Source organism: Cryptomeria japonica, chromosome 6 (genome assembly GCF_030272615.1).
Source record: "Cryptomeria japonica chromosome 6, Sugi_1.0, whole genome shotgun sequence".
NCBI lineage: Eukaryota > Viridiplantae > Streptophyta > Pinopsida > Cupressales > Cupressaceae > Cryptomeria > Cryptomeria japonica.
The window spans coordinates 217584086-217599994 of NC_081410.1; the positions used below are offsets into that span (position 1 = coordinate 217584086).

At 37.0% G+C, this 15909-nt stretch overlaps 1 protein-coding gene across 1 annotated transcript in view; it reads left to right on the forward strand.

The window, feature by feature from the left end:
* Positions 1-15514, forward strand: part of LOC131071424 (WD repeat-containing protein PCN) — a 64646-nt gene extending 49132 nt beyond the window's left edge. The window contains exons 7-11 of the mRNA XM_058007248.2: positions 12776-12941; positions 13070-13773; positions 14027-14205; positions 14477-14737; positions 14849-15514. Coding sequence (XP_057863231.2) covers positions 12776-12941; positions 13070-13773; positions 14027-14205; positions 14477-14737; positions 14849-15170 — 1632 coding nt within the window. The 3' untranslated portion in view covers positions 15171-15514. The remainder of the gene's footprint in view (positions 1-12775; positions 12942-13069; positions 13774-14026; positions 14206-14476; positions 14738-14848) is intronic.
* The last annotated feature ends 395 nt before the right edge of the window (positions 15515-15909 follow it).

Sequence of the window (15909 nt, forward strand, 5' to 3'; positions counted from 1 at the left end):
GCAAGGAAGGAATCAGGGATGAACTAAACGAGAAATTTCCCCTAGGAAAAGTGTTTAAAAATCCATTCTCGGGCATCAAATCACATCCAAATTTCAAAACTTTTTACAGATTTGGATTTGTAGGAGAATTTTCTCTCTCCTGGACCGTGGAACCCTAATTTGGAAATTTTCCTAAAAAAATAGGAAATGTGTAGAATTGATGAAAAACCTTCTCTGAGCAAGGAAAGTTGAAGAGACTTAAAGAAAATTCTTCCTGAATCGAATTTTCCCTCTCCAACAATTCCAGATGTGAAGGAGCGGATATAGGATGGCGGGGTCCACTTGCATGGCGAGGATCTATTGAACACGTGGCAGTAGAGTGGCGCATTCATTACCGGAATATTTGACTAAATGGCGACTCGGTCATTGCATGTTGAATTTATGGCAGATTCCTTTTGCATGCAGTCGCCGCATGTGGAAATGATGGATCATTTATGACATAATGGGGTGATTTTTGCATGGATGAATGTTCAATGCATTGTGGGCGAATTTGAAGGAGGTGGTGCATTTAATGCGCAATGGATGCTATTTTGGGTACTTTTGAATTAATTGTATATGGGCATGATGGGTTATTGATTTGAGATTCCCACCTTGTTGCATCTTGAGTGGAGAATCTTTTAGGGAAAACCCTAATTAGGGTTTGCATGTAATCATGGCCTGAGGCTTATATAAAGAGGTGACCCCCTCATTTGTAAAGGAGGAGAGACTATCGTCAGAGATTGTTGCTAAGAGTTTTTTGAAGCAAACACTTAATACATTGTTCAATTGGTGGTGTGTTCTTGTGTTGTTTCGGAGCTCGCATGGTCTCATTCTTTTCATAGATTAGATTTGTTTTCATGTTGTTAGACGAATTGGATCTGATAGGATCGCTTGTTGCAAAATTCATGCTCATACTTTTGGTGTGCAGTTGATTGTTGCATACTGTGCAAAGTTAGCCTGAGCCTCCGTTATATGTGTATGTTTAACTTCGATTATCAAAAGAGATTGTTCGATTTGATGGTTTCTCTTGATGATTTGAAAATCTTTAACACACCCTCTGAAGATTGCACCGCCTTCGTGTAGTTGTGCATTGCTAGCAAAGCGAAGCGTGGTTGGATTTTGTGCAAGTTATCCCGTCTCCTTGTTCATAAAATTAGATCACTTTTAGTCTAGTTTTTTCTCTGCCCTGTTCCTATTTATTTTCCGCATAATTCAAAATCCAAAAGATCCGAAACTAGAGCTTTCATCGCAAATCATCCGTACAAAAAATCATTGAGCTTGCATAAGTTTCTTCAACATACGTAAGGCCCCCTTGGGTTATCAGCAAACCCATCAAACAACTGAGTCACGTCCACGCACCGAAGGAACCTTGGAATTAGCCGTTTGAACTTTAAGCAATCCTAGCATACGGATTAATCTTGATCAAGAGGGAATAAGGTGACTGTTGGTGACTTTATTCTGTGTCAGACGTGGTCATTAAAAACACGTCAACATGACTTCCCCTTACTTTCTAGTTTATGGACAAGAACCTGTCTTTCCAGTGCAATGAAAAATCCCAACTTTGTCATTCATGCAAGAATACATGGAAGGGGAAAACAGAGTACAAGCCTGTTTGACACAACTTATGAATTTGGAAGAAAAGAGAGACACAACGTTGGAGAACTTCGCTAAGCACCAAGGAGTGTGAAAAGGTGGTTTGATAGACAAGCAAGGATCAAAGCCTTTAGGGTGTCCAATCTTGTGCTGTACTGGAATAAAGCCCATGAGAAGAAAGGAGAACATGATAAGTTTGATAAACTTTGGAAAGGTCTTTATCAGATTTCAGAGATTTTGGGGGAGAATGCCTTCAAGCTTAAGGTATTAATGGGAGAGGATGTCCCATTGCCTGTCAATGGACAATTCCTTAAACACTATTTTCAATCATGAATCCCTAGAAGTCTACCTTTGTAAATAGTAAGTTTAGGTTCCCGGTTTGGTTTGCCTTAGTTTAGATGTTGCGTGCTTTCCTGCGTCTTGGTGTGTGTTTAGTTTTAGGTTGGCTTTAGCTTTAGTTTGCTTTGGTTTTCGGTTTTGGGGGGTATCCATTAAGAGAAGTGTGAATGTGTCATTTTACACCCTGGTGCTCTCCCACCTCCACTCCAGTCCATTTCTTGAGTCATAGTATGGTGCCCTGAATTAGTTCAAGCAATAATGTTTCTGGTGTCATAGTATGGTGCCCTGAATTAGTTTGACTTTTTAATAACAGATTTGACAGCTTTATTATTCTCCCATTATCAGCCGAGTGGTAATGTCCTTGGTAATGCAAGGTTGAGACAACATGATGGAAAAAAATGTCGAATTTGATGGTCTTAAAGCAATTGACATTTGTATCTTACAGAAGATGCTGAGCAACATCACTGTGACATAACTACATACAATTAAAATTTTGAAGCTATGTTTGCACTGTGACATAACTGTGAAATTTGTAGACATTTTCAGCATTACTTGTAGATGCTGTTGGATTATTGCAGCTATTCCTAGACATTTTTTAATAGTACTTGTAAATGCAGTTGGAATTTGTACAATGACCTGTATAAGGTCTGGTGAGAATCCAATCACACAAGCCTGGATATAGTTAAATAAAGAAAATTACAATATCAAAATAAAACAATGTTAACGAGGGTTTTGGTATGCAAATAAAAATGCTGTTGCAAAATAGAGGAAATGGATAAACAAAATCAACCAGAGTAACCATCAAATGAATGGATGAAGTACATATAGATAGGTCTTTTGGATGCATGAGTCAAGCAGATGACATGTCTAGAGGTCATGAATTTAACTGGCAATTAGTGGATCAGTTAATCTAGTCCAAATAAGAGTTCAATAATTGAACCGCCAATTAGTGGATCAATTAACTGAATTTTACTAAGACAGAGGTGGCATTGATTGAACAGAGATGGCACATAACTAGCATCAATTAAGGACTGAGGAGGCAGTGGTGGCACTTGTGTTCAAGTCAAGGTGTATGCATGTTATTATTAGCTACCAAGGTGGGGATAATTAAATATTCTTAATATTCAAATTAAATTTATTAATTAGATGCAAAATCATACTTGGATATAAACATATTGAAGATGAAATATGAGTATTACATTAACACCTGTACATTTTTAGCTAACAAGGTGAGGATAATTAAATATTCTTAATGTTGAAAGTAAATTTATTGATTAGATTTAAAATCACACTTAGGATAGAAACATATTGAAGGTAAAGTATGAATATTACACCAACACCCGTCCTTTAAATATCATACCAACAACCCTCCATAAGTGCTTGTTAGGAGAAATGAACAATGATCGCAACAAATGTAGACCCACGTTATGCATTCACATACAATGTGCTTTGTCTCAAAAGAACAGAAGAAAAAAACTCAGGAAAAAACTACTTTAAAAGGGAAGGAAAGATGGAATAAATCCTAAAGTCCTTGCAAGATAAGGTCCATGTATTCGTCCATATTGAAGAGAGAATTGTGATGCAAAATGTCACATGGTGAGTGCTATAGCATGTGCCTCTGCAATAAAAGACAACTTTGAGCTATCAGGTTCTTGAATTCCCTCTCAAGTGGTGGAGTATAGGAAGGAATTAGGATATATGGCTATGGAAGTTGCTCATGTGTCTCAAAGTCAATATTGAATAGTGTCTGAAACAGATTGATGAGATTAAGCACTATGTAAGTTGTGGGTACAATAACCATGTATAAGAATTGAAAAAATGTGAATTATGATGACTCAAAATGGTAGCATCTTGAGGCACAGGAAAACTTGAGGGTCAGAATGCATTCTCATAATATTTATGACAAGATTTAACTCCATAGGAGTTGTAATCAAAGAGAGGAGATATACCTGCAATGGTGTTGTAAGGATATTGCTCTTGCTTACAAGATTTAACAAACAATAGATGTATGTTGGATGAGTAGACATACCAGTGATAAAGATGACATGTGATCTTGTTGAACAGAATTCAATGAATATTATGCAGAATAATTTGGCAGACTAAAGTGATGTTTGCTGAAGAAGCTGTTTTATTTCATCAATTTGCTTTTGAAAGCAATTTTGTTCATCATCATTTTTCTTTTGACAATAAGCAAATTGTATACTGCATGATTTGGAAAGCTTTTGAGAATAATCTTGTTGAAGATGGACAATCCCACATGAGATCATTCATATGGGACAACAGAAGATTTTTAAGATGCCATGATCTTTTAGAGACAACAGGAGAAGTCTTTTTTAGGATGCAGAAATGTGAAGGAGAGGGAGTTAGTGATATGATAACCCCACCATTTTTTTTAACTTCATATACCCACTTGTAAGCCCTTTCAAGACAAGTACATGAGATCACTCTTTATAATTGATTGCTCTTGCATTGACACCGCTTTAAAATAGCTCAATGTTTGACACTATGAATAGTGCGATTACATTATTGAAGCTGATTTTTCAGTCTTACAAAACACCAATGAGAACCAGAAAGCTGAAAGTACAATAAAATGGTTGAATTAAATAAATAGTTAACACTAATGCATATTGCTTGGAAATAAAAAACTTAAATCAGAGTCCATTTATGAAAGATATGAAGTTTAGAAGTTTAAAAAATTGGCATTGCTCTTCAAGGTCTCTAAGAAAACTGATTGTTGAAAAAATATAGGATTCATGAGCAGAAATTTGTTATACCATTTTGAAGTAGAAGTAAAATTGATGTATTTCAAAAACATTTGCTTGAAATAAACTATGTATGGTAAAGATACATCAGCTACGTTACTTGGGGACTCATTCCCAGGCTAAAATCCCCCATCCTTGTACCGGGGACGTTTTGGGGGCTAGGGGACGGCTAGGGGACGTCCCCCATCCCCCAAATTTCAATATCTGAGAGAAACGTCCCGGAAACTCGGGGACGACTATGATTCTCAAAGGGGAAGTCCCCCTGTCCCCAATATGGTTGGTGACGTTTGTAACGCCCCTTAACCGTCCTGGGGATGGCTAGCCATCCTCCTTTTCCCAGCACATTAAAAAAAAAACAAAGACTCAAATGCTCAAAAAAAACATTTTTTAATTTTATTATAGGTCTGTAAAACTGAATTTTCACTAATATGACAGGTAAACATGTTTGAATCACTTCCAAAAGCACTTAGAAATAATGAGCAGCAGACTGGTTATAAATTTCACAAACACTAAGAACGTGGTAGTGCATAAAAAAGTGGTTGTAAGTCTGCAATATTGGACTTTTCACTGATATGAAAGGTCAGCAGGTCTGAATCATAGCCAAAAGCACTCGGAAATATGAATAACAACCTGGTAATGAATTTCACAAACACACAAAACTTTGTAGTGCATAAAGAAGCGGTTGTAGGTCATAATAGTAATGGAAGACTATCAATACAAATATCCGTCGAAAAATGAAATCGCGGAAGAAAAAAAGCATCACCCCCCACCGATAAAGGACGCAAAAATAACACGAAAATACTTAGAAAACGCGAAAATCATGTAAATTGCGACGGCCAAACCCTGAATTGTGAAACAAAAAACCCTGAAACGATTTTTCAAAAAAAAACTTTGCCCACGAACACTGCACGAAAAAAATCACAATCTGAAAAAAACAATTTTTTTTCTTCAGCAAACCCTAAAAATTTCGCCCAAGAAAAAAACTTTGGAAAAATTTCACTAAAAATAATCACTGTAAATTTTTTTCTAGAATTATAAATTCTCCAAAAAATTTATCCATGTTTTGAGACCATGAAAAATTGATTGCTCAAAATAATCAGATTAATTATTCAACGATATACAACCGTATATAAGGAGTTTACAAGACGATGTTTTAAATTAAGAACTAGTCGTTTAAGTGAAAAATAAAGAAGCCAAAAGCTAAATAAAGCTCAAAAAGTTAAAACTAAAAAGCAAACTATGCTTTCTTATAAAAGAAGCAATAGTTGACTAATGACTAACTAAATGACTATTAATAGAACCACAAAAGAAGGTAACTGACTAATAAAAGAATTAATTATTCTAATAAAAATATCCTCCAACCAAAAAGAAACAATGAACTACATGCAAACAAGTGTGTTGGCATATTGACAATGAATTCTGAATTATGATTGCATATTGAGTATTGACAATGAATTCTGAACACAAATGTGGTATGTTAAGGTTCTACAATGTACATATACCTGCTTTATCCATCTTTTCATATGAATATGATGTATATATACACGCTTTATCTATTTTTCATATGAACATTTAAAATTTCCCTATATATTTTAAATTTTTCTTATATTTTATATAGCCATCCTGTTGAAATATGTAGCTACGATCGGATTTTAGTTTAAGCTATTCATGTAATTGGGCTGGGCCCCATTGTAGCTTATAATAATAGGGCAGGCCCTATTTGGGCGTTCAACTTTTGTATTATGTAATTGTTAAGGGGCAAGACCTATCAAATATGTAGCTTGTAATTAGACCTTGACCTATATAATTGTAATGTGTAAAACTCTTGGCATAATATTCTTGCAAGCCGACTTGGGAAAGTTAAAGGGCTAAGTTGCCTATAAATACAAGGCATCAATCATTATTCTTATACACATTTTTCAGGAAATACAATCCCTATCTTCTCTGTGATCAGCGAATTATACTCAGAGGTTAGCGAAGTACATTTAGAGGACAGCGAACCTTATCAAGGCACAACAAACTCCCTTGAAGGACTGCGAACTGGTCTAAAGGGGGCAGCGAACATCATCTGAGGATCAAGGAAACATCATTCTTGTGATAGTAGATCAATCTTGTAGACAACAACCTCAATCTGCCATCCTCCTTGCCACAGCAACAGTTGTATTGCAGATAAGTTTATGATTGCTATCTGCCCTAGGGTTCTGTGCATATTTGCTGACAGCGTCATGTGTTGAAGCTCATTGTAAACTCAATTGGTTATTGGCTAATCTAGATCTTTGGTTGTGGGGTTTTTTGTAAGAACCTCAAAAGGCCCTCAACTCTGACAATTGAAGTTTAGTTGAACCTGTTGCGTTTTTAAGTTTGTTCTATGCAAATTTTTGAACATCAAGTATACTTTAACCATTACAAGCTCAAAAAAGCAACTATAGGGAAACGCTAGAAATCAATTCTAATTCAGTAATAAACTGATCAAACCCTTATTACATTTATTAACCCTCAATACATAAACAGACAATAAAAGATTGGAATCGAAAAAATACCAAGAATTTTTGGAAACCCTTATTTCTTCCTTGCTGGTCATACACAGTCCATTATGACAGCATGCTATAACTCACTCCAGACTGACCCAAACAGCTTGCATGGTAGCTCAATGGATGACTCCAGGCTAGGCACACCTTCTCCTTATTTTATTTATTTTTTTGGATCCCTCCAACATGCAAATCGCAGCCCCTTAGGTGATTGGCGCTACTCCCCAGGCAGCCGTACAGCCATCAATAAATATCTCCTTTGGGTATCTCTGTTTCCCTGTTTGCTGCTGCAACAAAATACTGGTAAACAATGGTGCGTCTCTGACTAATAAGCACAAACTTTGTCCCTGAATGAAACCAACTGTAAGAGCAAGATCAACTGATATTTCACAGCCTCTAATGCTGTTGTACAAGAATCCCACGTTTTCCTGTATTGATACCTCTGATCACTGCAGAAGAATCTTCTGTTGAAACCCTTGGCCAAAACTCCTCTCAGAGCTCCAAACAAAATATCAAAACTTAGCATAATAAAAAGAAGACCTAAAATCATCTTTAATCCTCTCCACTTAGGGTTTGGCGTGATTCCCAAGAAGGGTGCGATTTTGGCATTAAATGATGTTTAACTTTTAATATTTAATTTTTGACTATTGAAGTGTCAAAAATAAATCACTTTCCCATTTAATATAAAACTGGCCCCATTTGACGAGAGATAGATCCTCAATTAAGTTATGACTTAAAGTGACTTTTAAAACAATTAAACATTAAAGTTCGCCCATTTAATATTTAATAAAAATAATTAAATATTAATATCTCTCCAAGTACTTATCAGAATTGCCTGCAATCTAAACTGGAGACTGCCAAAACATAGTCCGTCCCATGTCCAACCCACTGGCACTGGTAAAAATAGAAAGTATCTCAACTACGAACTGGTCTAAAGGGGGCAGCGAACATCATCTGAGGGTCAAGGAAACATCATTCTTGTGACAGCAGATCAATCTTGTAGACAGCAACCTCAATCTGCCATCCTCCTTGCCACAACAACAGTTGTATTGTTTTAAAGTTTATGATTGCTATCTGCCCTAGGGTTCTGTGCATATTTGCTGACAGCTTCATGTGTTGAAGCTCATTGTTTTCCTCCAAGAGGGAGGTTTTCCCAGGGTACATGTGTGTTATGTGTATGATTTACTTTGCATTCTGATTTTCCATTCTATATTGCTAATCTGATTACTTAAAATCAACATGGTATCAGAGCTTGGTTCGAATTAGGTGTAATCAGATTGACTGTAATTATTTATCTTCTTTCTGCTCTTATCACTCCTTCAAGATGATGCACAGTCTCAAGGTTGAAGATAGGTTGGATGGAGCATGCAAGTTCACATCAAGATGGTGAAAGGAGAGTCTGTCTTAGAGCACGTATGAGTATGTTGCCCATGACAACTTCAGAGGTCACATTGTAGCTGCAGTAATTGATTGTCTTTTGCTTGGCTAAAGATGTTGGCTTCAAGGTGGTTGCACATATGCCCGACCTGCCAAAAGTTGATATGGAGCGAAATATGACGAGCCTCATAGAGTTCCTTGAGAGTCCTTCCTCTAGGGCTGATGGCCTTCAGGTTTACCCTTCTTAGTGATTCGTGGAACTGAACTCTATGATCTCTGGAAAGCTTCTCAGGTCTGAGCGATCCCTGAGTTTAAATATGATTGTCGCTGAAGATAGGCTATGTGTGATGGCGAAGGCCGAAGGCCACGCAACCATCATCACTAGATGCTTCAGTATGGTTGGAAATTCCAATACTGAGCGAGTAGGAAGAACGTTGGTGGACCAACCTATAAAGAGATAAGTATTTTCCATGGTTGAATAATGTTCATGAATTTCTTCATATAGTTATTAATTCATGCTATAGCGAACCATGTATGATTCCAGCATTAATATTTCCCTTCGAATGCTTTTAGGACGGAGATTGCATTCTAGGGTGGATGAGCTTGATACATCCTGTGCGAAAGTCACGCAGGCTGAAGAATGGAGATGCAGCTTGCTGCCATGAGACTAAGTTGGTGGCTGAAGATGTTTTCTTGGAAAAAGAAGGCTATAACATTCATAAGGAGCGTGATGTTTCAGCTTTAGAGGGAGCTTGACATTTTAGCTTCAGAGGGAGCTTGTTAGGCTCAGAGGGAGCCTGTTTCTTTCAGCTTCAGAGGAAGCCACATTCTTTGGTTAATGCATTCTTCTATGGGAGAAGTTTGAGGTGAAAGCCCTCATTCCACCCTCTGCGAGTAGGTATGGTGGAGCCACCCTCTGCAATTAGGCATGATGGTGTTGCATTCTTCTCTGGGAGAAGTTTGAGGTTAGAGCCCTCGTTCCACCCTCTGTGAGTAGGCATGGTGGACCCACCCTTTGCGAGTAGGTATGGTGGGTATCATTGAAGAAATTCCACCCTCTGCGAGTAGGCATGGTGGTCCCACCCTCTGCGAGTAGGTATGGTGGGTATCATGGAAGAAAGTCCATGATGGGTTCGTTCACCCTCTGGGAGTAGCTATGGTGAATGTATCATGTGTTTAATCCATGGGAGTAGCCATGGTGGTAGCCTCTATGTGACTTGATTATTCATAGAATCCTCTCTAGCTAAGAGGGAGTGTTGAAATACGTAGCTAAGATCGGATTCTAGTTTAAGTTATTCATATATTCGGGCTGGGCCCCATTGTAACTTATAATAATAGGGCAGGCCCTATTAGGGCGTTCAACTTATGTATTATGTAATTGTTATGGGGCAAGACCTATCAAATATGTAGCTTGTAATTAGACCTTGACCTATATAATTGTAACGTGTAAAACTCTTGGCATAATATTCTTGCAAGCCGACTTGGGAAAGTTAAAGGGCTAAGTCGCCTATAAATACAAGGCATCAATCATTATTCATATACACATTTTTCAGGAAATAAAATTCCCATCTTCTCTGTGATCAGCAAATTATACTCAGAGGTTAGTGAATTACATTTAGAGGACAGCGAACCTTATCAAGGCACAGCGAATTCCCTTGAAGAACTGCGAACTGGTCTAAAGGGGGCAACGAACATCATCTGAGGTCAGCGAAACATCATCCTTGTGACAGCAGATCAATCTTGTAGACAGCAACCTCAATTTGCCATCCTCCTTGCCACAGCAATAGTTGTATTGCAGATAAGTTTATGATTGCTATCTGCCCTAGGGTTCTGTGCATATTTGCTGACAGCTTCATGTGTTGAAGCTCATTGTAAACTCAACTGGTTATTGCCTAATCTGGATATTTGGTTGCTGGGTTTTTCCTCCAAGAGGGAGGTTTTCCTAGGGTACATGTGTGTTATGTGTATGATTTACTTTGCATTCTGTTTTTCCATTCTATATTGCTAATTTGATTACTTAAAATCAACACATCCCCTTTGCTGTCCCCACACCGTCCCCGAAATTGGCAAAAAAATTGCTGTCCTGGAAACTTGTCCCGTCGTCTCCTTCCCTTCCCGACCCGGAAACTCAGGGTAACATAGGATACATGCCTTTGAAGCTGGGCATCCAAACACAAAAGCCTGACAGAAAGGGGTCTGTCTGTGCAGGGGGCTGGGCACAGGACTTGGGGCTAATAATGCTTATATATGCATGTGACCATGGGCTTAGAAAAAGTGGGGTTCACTTTGAGAAAAAAGAGCTTTATGTGAACCTTACAAGAAAAAAAATTAAAAAATATAAAGTTTTAATAAAATTTATCAATATGAGGGTTTGGGTAATATTTAGAGGCATGGCAGGGTATGGGAGGGGGTACCTTACCTCCCCCCATACTATGTACAATGCTAAGCTGAGAGTGTTAAAAGTTTTTTGTTTGATTTCTTTTTTTCAAATTAAAAAAACAATTGAAATTATTTGACATGACTCTACATACAGGCAAGAGTCTCGCATGCAAGATTTTTTTTTATTTATAAAATTGCTGAGCTTTAGGAAAGGTGGGGATCACTTAAGGAGGCCTTATAAAGGCTTATAAAGACCTTCATATGGACCTTTAAAGAATAAAATTTGAAGCTTTAATAGAACTTTAGTAATATGAGGGGGAACAGGGGTCTCATTAAGTCGTGGATATGGTTGGGTACGGGAGGTACCCCTTGTCTTCCCTTGATCACTATAATCTTTTTTTGTTTGATTCTTTTAAAAATTAAAAAACAATTTTGAAAGTGTGGCATGATTGGATACGCAGGTACAGTTCTTGTACATGATTCTTTTTGATGTATAAAATGTGCTAGGCTGCACAATACAAATGCCCAAATGATTTTCTTTGATCTTTCTTTTGAATACAATGACATAAAGAAATAACAGGATTATTAAAAATATAGAAGAAATTAGAGTACTGTAATAGGATTCGTACAGTTTTGGGCTTTATGTGTCTAGGGCCAATTTTTTGTCATTTCATATGACTGCTTTGATTTGGACAATTTTACAGTCGATCTATTGTTTTTAATGCCTTCTGGACTCAAAGCCACTGGTCATTTTGCTCAATATTGTCTTGGAAAGTATACTGTTTCCTAAAGTTAAGAGGGATGGATGCAAACCAAATTGTACAAACTAAAGGTCAAATCTTAATTTCTCAAGAACTCTGGATGTGATTGTGGGCTCTGATCTGTCCTGAGAATCACCAAAATGAAGCTTGCGACATAAAGCTTGAGACAAAACTCTTATTGTTTTAGTTCAATGTATCATTTTGTCAGATAAGCTATACCAGTGTATATTACTCGGTTACGAGAATGAATATTGGCAACGAGGCAATTATTCGCTTTGCTGTATGCATCCAAATTCTTTCATACTAAGTCATTTTCAAAAGGTGGTATTGCTCTTTTCTCTTATTGAACAAGGCATTTTGAGATACTTGTACCCTCATTCATTTCTGTTTTTTTTGAAGTCAAATCAATTTTTTTTTCTAGCTAAGGGTGAGCTCTCCTATGCTTCAAATGGGGTAAAAACTGGATTTCCAGTTAAAAAATAATGGTTATTATAATGTTCTCTTTTTAAACTAAATAGAATCAGAAGACTCAAAGCCTGTTTTTATTCCTTGTAGGCTGAAGTGAGTTTGGGGGACTTGCAGGGGAATAATAAAATAATAATTTATTAGGTCATCCAAAAGATACCTTAAGCTATAATTTTGGAATTGGACATAAAGTGAAAAATGATGAACATTCAATTAAAGGGAATATTAACGTTGAATATCTGAAATTAAATTAAATAAGTAATTATAAGAAAAACTTTGCCATCTACAAAACCTGTTCCCACATTGTCGAGACTTCATTGAACACTAGATACTTTGCAGGTTTTGTTGTAGTTTCAGTCTTACTTAGCTTTGACCTGGAAGATTTTTGTGCCTATCCTTTGAATGCAAATGTTCTTTGCCTTATATATGTCTTCTGTGTTTTATGTTGAGTTAATATTTTCTACAACCCAAGCTTGTTATGGTGCTTCTGAATTTTCAAGAAGATAATAATGTTCTTCATTTTGTTTGGGCATTGATTTGATTTGTTTTGCAGGTAATACATTATAAATTTGTGCCTGGAAATATCAAATCTCACAATAACAGAGTTGAGAATTTAGCTGCTGTTACTCGTGATAGTTGGGTTTTTGCTGGTAGCAAACGGGTTCACACACATGATGTAAGGGCATTGACTGTAGCGTCACCTTTGATATTTGAAAAGGGTATGTACATTTTAATTTTGTCTTCAATAAGTTCTTGATCCTCGGCATCTTGTTTTTTGAATGGTGATATTTTACTTGGAGAGTTGTCAAGGTGAGATTCATGTAACCTTTTGTGTAATGTTTTATAGGTGAGTTTCGTGGTGAGCCAAGTAATAAGGAAAGGGATGATCGCAGGCCATCAGGGTTGGATTATCATAAATGGGCTGTTCCAGGAGTTCCAATGTTGATTTCAGGGGGTGATGATGCAAAGCTTTTTGCATATCCTGCCAATTTGTTCCTTGATTTTAATCCACATGATATATGTCCAGCTCCTCAGCGAGTATTTGTGCAGATGGTCTATAAACCAAAGATTGGCAAAGGACCTATCATGATGACGCAATACTTGAGCTGGTTGGATGTATCACAGACCAACATAGATACAGATTTTGAGCTTGGCAAGAGAAAAAGGGGTTCTGATTCTGAAGATGATTCCAGTTATCATAACCATAGTTCACATAAAGATGCAAGGAATCAAAATGGAAATAATGCTCGGGTAAACTCTCTTGTGAAGGGTAGGCCCCCAAAGTTAATGGCCAGATTAAAATGCAAACATTCTCAGCATATTGTTTGTAGTGCAATGTCTGAATCGGGGCATTTGATTGCCTTTTCTGATCGTATTAAACCCAGTCTGTATAAATTAAAGTCTGATTCATTGGAGGGCTCTGAAGGTAGTGGAGATGGTTGGAGATTAAAGAAGAAGCGCCTACCACAGTGTTTGTCACCTGCCCAGAGTATGGTGTTTAGTACTGATTCCACACGGTTTATAATTGCAAGCAATGATAGAAAGATACATGTGAGTTGTACACTCCTTTTGAAATAACATTGAATGACTTCACCATGATTTCCCTGTAGAAGGGAAATAATATTGAAATGTAGAACCTTGAGTTATCTAATATGGGAAAAATGGTCTAGAGCAAGTTTTGAGTATGAGCAAGAAAGGCATAATTTAATTCTTTATAAATATTGGGTCTTCTGTTGCAAATAAAAGAAAAAGTAATGATGTTATGTATATTAACATTTATATTTTCATTCATGGCTTGTCACAGGTTGTGGATGTTGATAGCTTGGAATTATTGCACACATTTGATCCCTTCACAAATTATAACATGGAGCAGGAAATGTCAAGGTCACCTATAACAAAGTTGTATACTAGTGGTGATGGGCAATGGTTGGCTGCTGTAAATTGTTACGGGGATATATATATTTTCAACTTGGAGATTCTTAGGTATGTGAACTTCCGATTTAACATCTTATGCAGAACTTGTGTTGCATCTAACTTTTCTTCTTTGCTGTTATTGTTCTGCCCCTCTTATCTAATTGGTTGTCATTAATGTTGCCATCCATTCTGTGTCTAAAGGGCATAGAGGGCCATGTGCATTAGATGTTTAGTAGGAGTCAAACTTTAAATATGTTTAGTTGACAGCTATTTTCTAGCAATGCTTCAACAAGAAATCAAGTTTGGTATAAGGGCTTTTTGTGCATACGTTGTTTTGCAGGCAACATTGGTATATTTCGAGATTGGATGGATGTGCTGTGACGGCAGCAGGGTTTCATCCAAGCAGTAGAAATGTTTTTGTAGTCACAACATCTTCAAATCATGTGTACGTGTTGGATGTTGATGCAAAACAATTAGGGGAGTGGTCAAAACATTATACTTCTGGCCTACCAAAGCGTTTTTTAGAGTTTCCAGGGGAAGTAATTGGTCTGTCGTTTCCACCCTCTTCGAAGGCAACTTCGGTGATTGTCCACAGCTCAAAGTATGATGTTTTCCCCTTGAAGTTGATCCTTAGATTTATTTAAAATCATTCTGACATGTCCAGTTATGTTGTTTAATTTTTTGGCATTTGTCTGGAAATTGAAATGTGCAGGGCAATGTGTTTGATAGATTTTGGTAAGCCTGTAAGGCAGGATGACAATGATTCAAAGAATGGTCTGGCATTTCAGACATTTCAGAAATTGGACAAATTAGAAAATGAGTTTGCCAATGGAAATGGAAAGCCAAAGAGCGGCAAGCTAAAACACAAATCAGCAATATTTGCGGACAGAAACTTTGTAATTATACCCTTTAGGTATCCTGTACACTTTTTGGGACATTTGTCTGATCATTCTATTGTTATTGTAGAGAAGCCTTGGGGTAATGTGTTGCAGAAGTTGAAGGCACCAGTATACAGACATGTTTTTGGAACTTAAGAAAAACAGTGAGTACTGTGCAATTCTGTTCTTTTAAGCCCAAGACATTCGTGTGTCCTGGGATGCGACGATGTTTCTGACTTCACGGTCATGATTCAATTATGATAGCCCGATAGCAGATGAGTCTTACTTCAAAAGCTTAATATTAATTGGAGATTGCCACGGATTGTAGCAAATACATCTTGTAATAAATGGGGAATGTGCAATAGCAATTTTGATGGATCATTGTGTTCACTCAGAATACATCTAGTAGTCACCTAATGAAATTCTGTTTCATGAAATGCCTTTTCCCATTTTGTTGGGGGCTGAATAATCGATTGATCAAATTTAAGGGTTTTGTTTTATTTGTTTATGTTGACTGCAAATTTGCATTACTTTACCCATACTCAGAAATATTATTTCTTAAAAGAAAACAAATACCAAATAATGGAAAAGACTCGCATTAATCTCAAGAATGTTTGTAGCTGGCAAAACCATATAATTCTCGACATCAGTTCTAGAAAATGCTCAAATTAATCTTGCAATAAATCATCATATTGTGAAATATAACCATTTAGTAGGGTGAAGTCTGATTGGTACGGAATGCTGGTTCACAAAGTGAGCACCAATAATTGATTTCAAACAAGGGACGAGGCCGAGCAATGGCCACATTTAAAATTGACGAAAAATAAAGGTCAATAAAGGATGAGCCATGCAATGACCACATTTAAAATTATCGAAAATAAAGGTAGGTTTGGAA